This window comes from Canis lupus, chromosome 13 (genome assembly GCF_048164855.1).
Source record: "Canis lupus baileyi chromosome 13, mCanLup2.hap1, whole genome shotgun sequence".
Lineage (NCBI taxonomy): Eukaryota > Metazoa > Chordata > Mammalia > Carnivora > Canidae > Canis > Canis lupus.
Genome location: NC_132850.1, coordinates 9,627,553 through 9,641,083, shown reverse-complemented (window position 1 = coordinate 9,641,083; position 13,531 = coordinate 9,627,553). Strand labels below are relative to the sequence as shown.

Sequence of the window (13,531 nt, the reverse complement as noted above, 5' to 3'; positions counted from 1 at the left end):
GCTTCCCCCTCCGTCCACGTGTCACCCCAGCTCAGCCCGCGGCGTCTCGGGGCCTCCCTCTCCACCTCCAGAGGCCTGGCGGGTGGCTCCAGGTCGGGGACTCCCCCAGACCCGTGTCCTCGGTCCCTGGAAGCTGCGGGAAGGCCCCCGGGGAGCAGCCCCCCCAGCCCGCTGACCTGGGGCGCACAGCGGGGGTTCACTTACCCAGAACCACGGCGCCAGCCTGGGCCCCAGAGGGCCCCTGTCCTGCTCGGCTGCCCAGGTCTCCAGCTGCGCGGTCCTCCCCGGGCTCGGGCTGTCCTGCTGCCGAGCCCTGGTCCTGCGGCCCGTCCGGGGCCCCCGCGTCGCCTCCTCTGGCCGCACCGGCCCCGCTCGGACCCCCGGTGGCCTCGGCCCCGGGCACCTGCTCCCCCTCGGCGTCGCTGCGCTCCCGCGGTGGGGGCCTCCCGCCGGCTCCTCTCGGGGTCTGGCCTGCTGACTTGGTGGCGGGGGCCCGCAGGGGGGGCCCAGGTGGGTCCTGCTCCCCCCGACGGGCCGCAGCCGGGGCCTCCACGGGGGGTGCGGGGCTGAGGCCGGCCGCGCGTGTCACAAGCAGCTCCCCGGGCGTGTCCGTCTCCTGCACGTGGATGGCGAGCCTGGGGCAGGGGAACCCGGGCCTTGAGAGCACGGACTTGCAGTCGCCGTGACCCGGTCAAGCCGCCCCCGCGATCACGGGCCCACTGGCCTCAGTTCCTCACCCAGACGAGGGCTCCATGGGTCGTGGTGGAGTAACGTAGATTGTGCTTAGACCCGGCAGAGCCCACCCGTGACCCAGGCCTCAGGGAAAGACTGCCCCGGATGGGATCCCGGTTGCCCTCGGGGGCCTGGAGGCCCGAAGTGACCTGGAGGGATGCCTGGAGGCACCAAACCCTCCCGAGTCCCTGAAACCTCTTCTGCCCAGGAGGCCCGAGCCCAGAGGCAGCACACTGGGCGCCCCCCTCCCTCCCGTAGGCCTCGGTCTTCCTCTCAGTTAAGTGAGTAAAGGTGAACCAAGTCAAATATCCCCCTGGAACCCCAGGTGCCACATATTTTATTAAAACCAGGCAACTGTGGGCCGCCTGGGTGGCTTGGTGCGTCAAACATCCGCCTCTTGGTGTCAGCTCAGGTCACATCTCAGGTCACATCCCAGGGTCGTGGGATGGAATCCGCTTCAAGTACTCTCCCTCTGCCCCTCCTCCGCTCTCTCCCCCCCCCCCCAACAAGCAAAATCTTGTTAAAAAATCAGGCTCACAGAGTCCTCGGTCCTCATTCCCCGCACCAGGCTCCCGGCTCCGGGGGAACCTGCTTCTCCTTCCCCCCTAGAGCTCTCTGTGTCTCCCTCAAATACGTACTAAAATCTTTCTTAAGTTTTTAAAAAGAAAAAAAAAATGCTCTGGAGATCACAACAACAACCTGAATATACTTAAGACTTCCGAACCGGACACTTAAACGTGGTCGCGTGGGTAAGGTTATGTGAGGTGGTTTTGAACCACGCGGGAAAGAAGTGAGGCTCCTCCGTGGCAGGAAGGGCCCGTCCGAGCCCGCAGGCCCCGTGGGAGCTGCGCCCGCGCTGGCTGCCCCTGCCCGGGAACCTGCCCAGGAACCTGCCCTCCGCTGGCCTCGGCGGGACAGGAGCAGCCCCAGCGGCGGGGACCACGGGGTCGGGCGTCTGGCTGAGGGACGTGGGAGGCGGCAGGAAGGCCAGGGCTGGAGGGGCGCGGGGGGTCAGGTGGCCAAGGTCACTGCTGCCCCTCAGGCTTCACGCCCACAGGCTGAGCGAGGGCCCAGATGCTGCCGGGTACCCCAGGCCCCGAGACCGCACGGCGGGGTTAGAGCACTGCCAAGGGCACCACATCCGCCCAGCCCGGGGGTGGGGGGCAGGGCTCAGGCCTGGCAACCCCCCTCCACCCCGAGGAAGGGCCGCTGGTGCTCGCTCACGTCCGGGCCGAGGCAGGTGCCTATGCATCCAGCTCAGGGCTGAAGGGAGACCTTGCCCCTCGCGCAGCATCCTCTGGGGCCCCCACCGTGTCCACCCGCACCCCTAGGTTCCCTAGTTACAGCCCTGGCCAGGATCCAGGGATGCCTGCCGGGAGCCCCTCCCCTGAGCTGGCTGAGGCCCCACAGACACTCACTTCCTTCTAGAACAGAAGCAGACAGCCGGTCTGGGCTCCTCTGCGGGTCAGCAGCCCTCCCCCCACCCCTCCCACCCCCTGCCCCGTCTCAGGAAGGGACGGGCTGTGTTACAGGTAAGGACAACCCAGGGCAGGGGCAGGAGGGCCACAGGCCCCCTCCAGAGGGGGAAGCAGCACATCCAGGGGCCTGGGATGCACAGTCGCATGGAGCTGGGGGGCCTGGCCGTCAGCACGGGGCCTGCGGGGGGCCAAGGGCTGGACCTGAGGGCACGACCCCACCGCCAGGCCCCGGTGTAATCGTCCCCAAAGCCCCCCTGGACCGACTGAGCCTCTACCCCCTCCCTCTGAATCCCCGTCCCTGTCTCCCACCTCGGTATCTGGGGCTTAATTATTTTATTTTATTATTTTTTAAAGATTTACTTATTTACTTATTCATGATAGACAGAGAGAGAGAGAGGCAGAGACACAGGAGGAGGGAGAAGCAGGCTCCATGCAGGGAGCCCGATGCGGGACTCGATCCTGGAACTCCAGGATCACGCCCTGAGCCAAAGGCAGGAGCTAAACGGCTGAGCCACCCAGGGATCCCCTCTGGGGCTTAATTAAAGGCTGATCGGTGGAGGCAGGATGGTGCAGTGGGTAGAAGCAGATTCCGGATCTGAACCCCGGATTCGGCTTTCAGCTTTGTGAGCCCCCCGCTGTGTGGCCCTGGGCATCTCTGCCTCTCCCCTGCTTCCCACACTCTGGGGGCGCGGTCTGGGGCACCTGGGCAGGGCCTCTGTGTGCCTGGCTGTCCTGAGAGCTCCCCACCGATTCCCCCAGGATCCCCCCAGGAGCTTGGGAGACCGCAAAGGGGGAGGGAGACCTGCGCCTCGCTCTACACGGAGTAGGTCAGACTTTCAGATGTTGGGATTTTAAAACTTCCTTTGGGTAAATCTAATGGGCGCCGGGCGGGAGCAGCGCTCTCAGCTGCCCACAGCACCCCCCCCCGCCCCCCGACGGCCTCCCCCGGGGCTCTGCGCAGCGAGGACCCGCGCCCCTTACCTGGGAGGCGGCTCTCCGGCGGCCTGCGTGGCCGGGGCCGGGCTGGGCAGCCCTGGTGGCAGGTCAGGCCCCCCGAATGCTGCTCCCTGGTCTGTGCGGGGGGCCTCCCCGAGCCTAGGGGATGCTGCAGACCATCCCCGGCCGGTGCCCGGGCTCTCAGGCAGCGGCAGGAGGCCGGGGGGCTCAGGGCCCGGGCCAGGAACCGCATCTTCCTGCCGCCGCAGGGCCTCCGCCTGCGTGGACACGTCCGCTCCTGGCCCCGAGGCGCTGACGGGCGCCGGCCTGGCCGCTGGGCCCTCCGGCGGGGCCGCCCTCCGGCTCTCTGCGGGAAGACAGGCCCATGAAAACGCATCCCAGGCCGAGGGCCTGTCCCGAAGCTACTGCGGGGACGTGCAAAGGCCACGCGGCCGGCGCGTCTGTAACAACCCAAGTGACCCTCAGCAGGAGGCCGCGTGGCCGAGCCATGGCCTATCACACGGGCGGCTGCACGGCCGTAAACAGACGCGACTATGTCCAGATGTGCTACAGGCCGATCTCAGGACGCGCCGTGGGTGACGGGACCGTGCTGTGCTTCTGTCTCCCTAGGAAGGGAGGACACGTGTGCGCGTGTGCAGGTGCGTGTGTAGAACCACGTGGAACGTGGTCTAAACACACAGAGAAGACAAAAAATGTTGTGAGCGGTTCCATACATAAAGGAGGAACGAGGATAGAAGCTGGGCTTCTCTTAATATATCCCTTGTTTTGTCGATTTAAATCTAGAACCGTGTCAATACTACACCAAATTGTGAAAGAGGATGAAACGTGAACACAAGCGATGCAGGAACATTTAAAGCAAAGTGAAATAGGCCCGAGGTCAGGCTGGTGGCACAGCTTACATGGAAGGGAGCTCATCCGAGTGACTTTAAAATAGAAATACAAAAATAAATAAATAAATAAATAAATAAATAAATAAATAAATAAATAAATAAAAAAAATAGAAATACAGTGAGACACACACGAAGGGTTAAAACATGAAAAAGATAAAGGAGCCTCAGTGGTTTGCTAGTGACCACACTGTCGGCGGCGGCGGCGTTGGCATTTTTATTGTGAGACGGACAATAATGATCGCAGCCGTGGGGCCACTCACCTTCCCAGGGCCCCCTGATCTCGGCCTGCACGGCTCTGGTGCTCAGCGCATGCTTTGGTTTGGCTCCTTTCTCTTCTACTCGATCTTTGTTCTGAAAGAGCAACGTCATAACCATCATCATCACTCGTGCGGCCACCGACGTTTGCTGAGCACCCACCGCGGGCCTCGGGTAGGACTCAGGTGGCCTCACGTGGTCTCGCGGGAATACTCGAGGGGAGATATTGCTACTGTTGTTCTAGCAATAAAGACCCCTCCCCAAGGTCGCCAACGCCAAGTCCTTTCTAATGTGTCGTCACATCCCACTACGGCGCAGACCCGACGGGGCTCCTCTACAGAGCGGGCCTCCAGGAACTTAGGCCAAGGAAGCAGAATAAATCCAGTCTTACGGTGACAATTCAGGTTGGTGAGTCACGGCCTTTACAGGCTTGGCTTGACGTGGCCCCTGACGTCAGATGTGCCCTGGTTTGGGGGTAAAGGGGCGGCCAGGGGCGGGGGAGTGCCACGGTCAGCTCAGTGCAGGCCAGGGATGGGGGGCATCCCAAGCCGCCTCTCCGACCCTTGGCCAGACCTGCGGGGTTCAGACCCCACCTTGACCCCTTGGCCACGATCCGTGACTTCTGCGTGTCTCCCCTTCCCCATCTGTGAAACAGGAAGGATAATACTACCTGCCTTGCGGAGTCAGGGAGGGGCCTGGGGGAGTGAATCGTGGAATCCTAACAAGCGTGTGCCCCGCACCAAGTGCCCCATAGCTCTGGGATCACATCCCGCCTGAGCCAGGGGTCGCCCGTGGCAGGACTGTGTGGGCAGCTGCATGTGCAGGCGCCAGGGGCCCGGGCGGCTCTGGTTTTGACGCAGGGGTCCGTCCGGGCCAGTGCTCCCACTCCTGACCGGCGGGAGCACCCAGGATCCCTAAGCCTGGCCATTCCTACATGACCTGACCCCTTGCTGGGCCCTCTGGTGCTTTTAGAGGTTTCCAGACTTTGACTCCGCCTGGTCCTTAACACCGTGGCAGGTCTGTCCCAGCCCCGAGGCCCTGGCCACAGGCACCTGCCACTGAAGACCCTTGCCCTGGCACAGAGGCCCTGACACGGAGCCAAAAGGAGCTGCAGACACATTGTGTCTGGCCTGCACAGCGTTTTACATTTTTAAATTTGTTATTAACACTTTGAATCTAGTAGACTGTGTTTGAAGGTTTTATTTATTTCCTTGAAAGAGAGAGAGAGAGCGCACAAGCACGGGGAGCAGCAGAGAGAGGGAGAAGCAGGCTGCCCCTGCGCCCGGAGCCCGATGCGGGGCTCGATCCCACAACCCAAGCCAAAGGCAGCTGCCCACCGACAGCTTCGCATCGCCCTGCTAGAAGGCTTTTACATTAAGTTTTTTTTAAAGATTTTATTTATTTATTCATGAGAGACACAGAGAGAGGCAGAGACCCAGGCAGAGGAGAAGCAGGCTCCCTGCAGGGAGCTCCATGGGGATCCGATCCCGGGACCCGGGGTCACGCCCTGGGCCGGAGGCAGACGCTCACCTCAGAGCCCCCCGGGAACCCCTACATTAAATGTCTAAGTTCCTGCAGGGGGCTCAGGATCGCTCCGTGTTTGGACTGTGTGGGTGCTGATGGGGTGTAACCGCGTGCGGAGCCGTGTACCTAAAACGGACGGACCGAGTGTGCGAACGGGCCGCTTACCGTGTGCAAATTATGCCTTAATGCCCCTGGGTACAACCCTGGTTCCCAGAGTCACCTCAAGAAAACCGGATGACCCGGCACCAGTAGGCCCAAGCGGTGGGGGTCCCGGGGCAGCTCCCCTCACGGGCCTGGGCCTCCAGCCACCGCCTGCCCGGCCTGTGGGACCCAAGGCGGCAGGTCCGTCCCTGGGGGTTCGACACATGGATCCCCTAGCCCGGCACCAGCCACGTGCTGCCACGCAGCTACCGCCGTGTGCCCCGCATCCCCATACTCAGCACGGGCCGCTCCGGGGCCTCTGCGCACACTCGCTCCTGCCACCCCCGGAGCCAGGGACAGGAAGCCGTGTCACCCATGCCTCCCGCTTTCACCCCGGTGGGCAGCGATGCAAAGGTGCGGTCCCCTGGCAGACCTTGCTGGGCTCACAGCCATCCCCCACCCACTGTCGCTGTGGGCACACACACGCGCACGTACACACGCACACGCACATGTAGGCATACACACATGCAGGCACACCCAGGCACACACACCCGCATGTAGGCACACAGGCACGCACGCACACACACACGCAGGTTCACACGCACACACGCACGCACACGCACACATGCAGGCACACACGTAGGCACACGCAGGCTCATGCATACACATGCACACACACATGCAGGCACACACACGTAGGCACATGCATTCAGGCACACACAGGCTCACGCACACACACGCACACATGCAGGCATGCACACACGCAGGCACACGCAGGTTCACGCGCACACACGCACGCACACGCACACACACATAGGCACACGCATTCAGGCACAAAGGCTCATGGGCACACATGCATACGCACACGCAGGCACACACAGGCGCAGGTGCACACGCTCATGCAGGCACGCGCACGCGCACACACACAGGCACAGGCACACACACATGCAGGCACACATACACGTGCAGGCACATGTACACACGCACGCAGGCACACACACAGGCACACGCACACACAGGCACACGCACACACATACAGGCACATGCGCATGCAGGCAATGCACATGTACACATACACACATGTAGGCACACACGCAGATGCAGGCACACATGCAGGCACATGCATGCAGACACACACACACACATGCGTACACACGCCCCCACACACGCAGACACACACCCACACACACAGCCGGGTTGTCCAAATCTTCTTCAGAGGAAGAAGAGCGCTGCACAGCATCCTAGAGGAAGGGCGTCTTCTGAGCACCTCGGCCGGCCTGACCCTGTCCTTCGAGGGGAGCAGCTGTATCGGTAATGATCTAACTCATCGTTACCAACACGAGCACCACCGGGTGCAGAAAACCCAGGAGGACCTTCACGAAGTCTTGGCACCATTTTCTTTCTTTTTTTTCTTTTGGACTTTTTTTTTTAAGACATCTTTAAAAATTTTAATTCCAGTAGAGTTAACATATAGTGTGATATTAGTTCCAGATGTACAATATATGGATTCAAGGGGCGCCTGGGGGCTCAGCTCAGCTCACGATCCCGGGGTCCTGGGATGGGCCCCACATCAGGCTCCCTGCTTCTCCCCCTCCCTCTCTCCCCCACTCATGCTCCTGCTCTCACTCTTTCTCTCTCAAACACAATTTATTTTAAAAATAAAAAATAAACCAATATTCAGCTCTTCCACACGACACCCAGGGCTCATCACAAGTGCTCTCCCTTTCCCACCCCCTCCCCTCTGATAACCATCGATTTGTTCTCTAACGTTAAGAGTCTGTTTCTTGGTTTGTGTCTCTCTCTCTTTTTTCCCTTCGGCTTGTTTGTTTCTGAAATTCCATAGTCCTGGCACAATTTTCAAATTTAGGAGCCAATGCTAGGATCTGCTTCAATTCCACCGATCATGACTATGCCCCCACCCTCTTAGGAAGTTTGAAGAGGGTCTCCAGAAAGTCTCTGTTTTCAGCACTAACAAAGGGTTAAATAGCGGGGCTACTATACCCATTCTCCGGATCCTCCCGTGAGACCCGCCCGCCCCGTCTGCAGCCGGAGGTAGAGGCCTGGTGTGGAGGACAGACCAGGAGCTGACCAGGGCCTAGACTCAAAGCTGTAGATGGTTACCAACAGGTGTACTCCACACGGAGACCAGAGGAGAGGCCAGCCACATGCCAGCTGAGCAGCACAGACAAGACGGGGGGCAAGAACTCCGGGTACTCTACGATTTCCCCCTACTTGCGAATGCCTACATATCTGCAAAGTGTTTGGTAACTAATTTCACAATATATAAGGAGCTCTTACAAATCAATAAGGAAAAAAACTTAAGTAGAAAAGCAGGAAAAGGGATGCCCGGGTGGCTCAGCGGTTGAACATCTGCCTTTGGCCCAGGGCGTGACCCCAGGGTCCTGGGATCGAGTCCCACCATCGGGCTCCCGGCAGGGAGCCTGTTTCTCCCTTTGCCTGTGTCTCTGCCTCTCTCTCTGTGTTTCTCCTGAATAAATAAAATCTTAAAAAAAAAAAAAAAAGTAAAGCAGGAAAAGGACATGAGCAGCGTTCACAGAAAAATACAGGTTTTAAATCTGTGCAAGATGCTCAAACTTCTGGTAAAAGAAATACAAATTAAAACTACAATGAGGTATATCATCCCATCTACTTCTGGTTATGTCTAAAATTTTCCATAATGGAGTGTTTTCAATTTTTTTATGAATTAAAGAAAAAGAATTAACACTAAGAGGCATATAACATACGTAAGGGGAAACGAGCATAAAGACAATCAGGAAAATCCAAACACTAACTTTGGTAATGTTAAATTACTGTCTACTTTTTAGTCGTGAAAATGGCATCATAATTACATTTTTTTAAAAGATTTATTTATTTATTCATGATAGACATAGAGAGAGAGAGGCAGAGACACAGGCAGAAGGAGAAGCAGGCTCCATGTGGGGAGCCCGACGTGGGACTCGATCCCGGGACTCCAGGATCGCACCCTGGGCCAAAGGCAGGCGCCAAACCACTGAGCCACCCAGGGATCCCCGATAATTACATTTTTTAAAAGAGGCCTTATCTTCTAGATGAATGCTAACGTTTATGGAGGAAGCGATCCGCTGTCCCAGATTGGCTTCAAAATGATGCTGAGACAGGGAAGTAGGTGGGGAGCAGATGCAGCCACGTTGGCCCCCGTCATGGGTTCACAGGGTCACGAGACTGATCTCTGTGTTTATAAACGTTTGAGAATCTTCATATAAAAATTTTTGTACTTTTTGCAAACATTCTTGAAAATGTTAAAGGAAACCCCCCATGCGCGATCAGATCTCAGTTTTCAATTTACCACACGAGCAAAGGATGAAATGGGATAATATGCTTTGTTAGCAAAGGGGAGGCAACAAGTCTCCCGTAAGCCGTTGACGGGACGCCGGGCTGCAGCAACTCCTCTGAAGGTCAGTGTGGCCTTATGTCCACAACTCTACCCTTTGGCTTGGCCTTGCCCCTTCCAGGAGGGTATCGGGGAGATAAGCTCGCACGTCTACGGGCATTCACCACCTGGCTATTTATAGCAACTAAAAGTGAGAAATGATATAAACAAACCACGATGTGGAGCCAGTGAACAAATAAGACTCATCCCCGAGCCGCAGACCGCGCGACTTTAAGAACGAGGAAGCTTTTCCTATGTAAGAACACAAAACAGTGCCCAAAACACATTAATTTAAAAAAAAAATCAAGGCCAGCATAACATGAATAATATTGAGTTCCACCAAAGAGGTGATGCTTATGGATAAACAGACTCTGGGAGGCTTTGTAGGAACCTGGTGCCCACGACTCCGGGGGCCGGAGCCGCAGGGACCTGGTGCTCTGATACCACGTGGATGTTGTTCTGTTGGTCTGTTCGTATTTTAAAGATTTTATTTATTTGGGAGAGAGAAAGAGGAAGCAAGAGAGAGAGCACGAGCAGGGAGGGGAGGAGGGGCCGAGGGAGGAGCAGAGCCCGCTGAGCAGGGTGCCCGATGCGGGGCTCGACCCCAGGACCTGGGACCATGACCTGGGCCGACCTGGGCCGACCTGGGCCGACCTGGCCGAGGGCGGACACTGAGCTGACTGAGCCCCAGGCCGCCCTGTTTAAGTGAACTCCAGGCCCAGTGGGCGGCCCAGCGCCAGCTCAAACTCAGCGCCCTGAGATCAAGACCTGAGCGGAGGCCAGGAGGCAGACGCTCACCCCTTCCCGGACGAGCCGCCAGGCGCCCCGTGACCGCTTTACCTGAGCGCCTTAACGTTACAGAAGTTTCTCTGCCATCTGAGGTTGTTGGGGCGCCGGGGGCCCCGTCAGGGAAGCCTCGGCCTGGGTCTCAGGCCCTGCGCCGCGCCTGCCCGAGCTCCTCCCTGTCCCTCTGCACCGCCCTCATTCTGCAGCCTTAATAAGTAAATAAAAATACAGATAAGTTTGCTTATGGGGGGAAAAGCAGCAGGTCGCCTGGCCCGCGGCCCGACGCGCAGGGAACTGGGGAGTCTGCAGGCCTGGGAGGCCCAGCCGGGTAGGGGGGAGCCCCCGCACCCCGCTCCCAGGAGCCTCGGGGAGCCAGCCACCTGCAGGCCCCACCCCCTCGCCTGGTGGACGAGCGCGGGGTCTGAAGGGTGGCCCTGGGTGGCCCCGGTGGCCCCGGGCGGCCCAAGGGTTGCTAAGTGGCCGACTCTTAGCTGTTCCCAAACAGAGTGTGGCCCGGCCGCCGCCTCCTCTCTCACAACAGCAGCCCTGGTTGTGCAATCCTCGGGAACAGCCGCCCCCAGGAATGCCACCGTCCACCCCCGGGCTCCGGCTCCCTCAGCCTGTCCCCAGGGCTCACTGTCAACACTCAGCTTCCAACCGGCAGCTGCACGTCCGCCTTCTCGCCCACTCGGGGACACAGCCCAAGGTTGGGGACGGGAGGGGGACGGGGACGGGGAGGGGGCTCCGCTGGGCCGATGGGCTCCCGCTGCTTCCTCCTCCAGGTGTGAAGGGACAGAGGAACCAACAGAAGTCCCTGGAATGTGTACGCTTCACTGTGCTCCCCTCCCGAGCGGCCCGTGTCCTCCCACTCCTGAAGCGGCCCAAGGCCCACGGGCCCCATGGCCACTGCCTCTCCCTTCCCGGGAAGAGCGGCCGGCCGGGGACCTGCCCGGGGACCCCACGGGCAGCTGGGGCAGGTGGCCCAGGAGGGCACAGCACTCCCCCGCATCTCAGCCCGGCTGTCCCAGGTGTCCCCGGCAGGCCAGCTGTTCCTGCAGCCCCGGGGGAGGGGGGGGACAGCGGGCTAGGGCGGGGGACACCAACCTCCACGGGGCCGTCGGCCAGGCTGCCTTTCCTCCAGGGCACGCTCCCCTGCATGATGAAGTCCACGACCTTCGAGTTCTGGAACACGGCCCCCACCACGGCCACCACCTTGTCCACGGCCACCAGCATCCCGAGCAGGGCCTCCAGCCTGGCGCCGTGCTGGGCCGCCTCCTGCCGCACGGCCCTCACCAGCTCCAGGACCTCGGGCCACCCGGCCTGCGCGGCGGCTGCGGGGGTGCGGGCGGCCCCAGCGGGGCCCGGGACCTGACGGGCCTCCAGCCGGTGTAGACCTTGCTCCAGGTGGCCCAGGCCCTGGCACACACACTGCAGTTTCTCCGTGACGTCTTCTTGGAAGTGCAAGAGCTTGTCGACCTTCTCGTTCAGCACGTTGAGCTTCGTGTCCATGGTGGTCAGGCAGGCCTTGCCGGCCGCCGGTGGCCCCCGGGGCTCCAAACCCTCCTGGGGGGCTCCCGACATCCTGAGGCGGCTGCGCGAGGACGATGAGTCGCGGAAGCCACGGCCTCGGGCGTTCACGCGGGCGAGGGGCCCCGGCAGCTCATTGCCGTCCACAGCCCGCAGCCCAGCCCGCACGGTTGCGCGGGGCCCGGCGTCTGCGAGCCCTCGCCTCCGCTTATCTCTGGGTCGGCCGCGGCGTGAGTGACAGCTTGGCAGGGCCCTTCCCCTTGGGGCCCCTTGACATGGTGGCAGCATCTAGCATTCCTCCCTGAGAGGGTGCTGACGGGCAAATATTCTAACAATCTGCCCAGGCCGGCAGGGCTTCGGGTGCTTGGACCGGAGCTTGGAGGCATGGGGCCCCTCAGGAATGAGCTACAAAGCTGGGCTTTACGGGGGGCCTCGGGGATCCCCGCGCAGCACGAGGCCTCCAGGGGCGCCCGGGGGCTCCGGAGTGAGCTTCTGCCAGCTCAGGCCGTGACCCCGGGTCCCGGGATCGAGTCCCGCGTTGGGCTCCCTGCATGGAGCCTGCTCCTCCCTCCGCCTGGGTCTCTGCCTCTCTGTGTGTCTCTCATGAATAAATAAATAAAATCTTTAAAAAAAAGAAACGTATAAGGCCTCCAGAGGCCCAAAGCGCCGAGCCGCGCGGCCGGATCCCACCTGCCACAGACACGCCGCGTTCACAATGAAAAGCAAGAGCAGAAGTAAATGTGGGGCCGTTCCGAGTTTTCCCGTGACAAAGCGTTTGATGCTTTTGCAAATTAAAAACAAATTTTGGGTGCGGCTACCTTGCAGCGGCCCGTGTATGTGCTTGGACTGCCTGTGGGTCTGTGGGCCGTCCCCTCCACGGCCTCGGTCACTGGGCGCCTGGGCCTAATAATAGACGTGAGGGAAGCAGCTCAGGCTCCTCGCCAGGTGCCACCCCTCGGCCGTGCTCCCCACGGAGCCCCCCGGGCACATCTCCAGGGTCCCCACCCCCCCCCGGCACCGACCACGCAGGCACCGGGCATCAATGTCTAGAGGCCGAAACGGCCGCTGCAGCAGCCCAGAGGGCAGGGGACCCGGCTTCTCGCAGGTTCCACCCACTGCAGCCTCCGAAGCCCGGTTCTGAGGGGACGAGCCCAGAGCAGACAGGCCGCAGCCCACCCGACCCGCAGGTGCTGCCAGGAGGCACGGGGAGCCGCCGTGCTGGGGAGCCGAGGGAGACACGGTGTCCCGGCTGCCCCCCTCCCATGTCCCTGCAGCCGCCTCCTCCACAGAAGCAATCACAGAACACACCGGGGGCGGCGACCACAGGCCCCAGCTCGCGGGTCTCCATGGGGCCAGCTCGGTCCCCAGGCAGCCACGCACTATCTGGACCCATCGGTGGGAGCGGCCAGGGCGTCGCGGAACGACGGCCTGGAACTCAGAGCACACGTGCCGTGAAACACACAAGAGTAAACAGACTCTTCTTGGAAAAAGAGATTCGGGGACCCCCGGGCTGCAGCTGCTGTCCCCCAGGAGGGCCATGCGCCCAGGACCGCACCCCGCGGAGGGGACCAGCGCATGGCCAGAGCCTCTGGGATCGACGGTCGGATTGCACTCTAGGGAAGCCTAGAGGATTCTCCGGGGCGCAGGGCACAGCCCAACAGTGGGTTCGGGTCCCCCACAGTGCCAGCCAGCTTCTGGGGTGCCCCCCACCCGTGCAGGCCTGGCACTGCCCGATCCCCTTCATCTCTCTGCCCTGAGGACACGAGGGTCCTGGCAGGGCTGAGGCTTCTCTGCGGCTCTCCCCACAAGCAGGGCACCGCCTGCGTCCAGTG

At 60.8% G+C, this 13,531-nt stretch overlaps 1 protein-coding gene across 1 annotated transcript in view; it reads right to left on the bottom strand.

The window, feature by feature from the left end:
* Positions 1-12,283, bottom strand: part of MYLK3 (myosin light chain kinase 3) — a 34,575-nt gene extending 22,292 nt beyond the window's left edge. Inside the window, exons 1-4 of the mRNA XM_072772046.1 lie at positions 11,277-12,283; positions 4,318-4,408; positions 3,192-3,513; positions 205-635 (exon numbers count right to left, since the gene is read on the bottom strand). Of these exons, the coding sequence (XP_072628147.1) occupies positions 205-635; positions 3,192-3,513; positions 4,318-4,408; positions 11,277-11,987 (1,555 nt within the window). The 5' untranslated portion in view covers positions 11,988-12,283. The remainder of the gene's footprint in view (positions 1-204; positions 636-3,191; positions 3,514-4,317; positions 4,409-11,276) is intronic.
* Between the last annotated feature and the right edge of the window lie 1,248 nt (positions 12,284-13,531).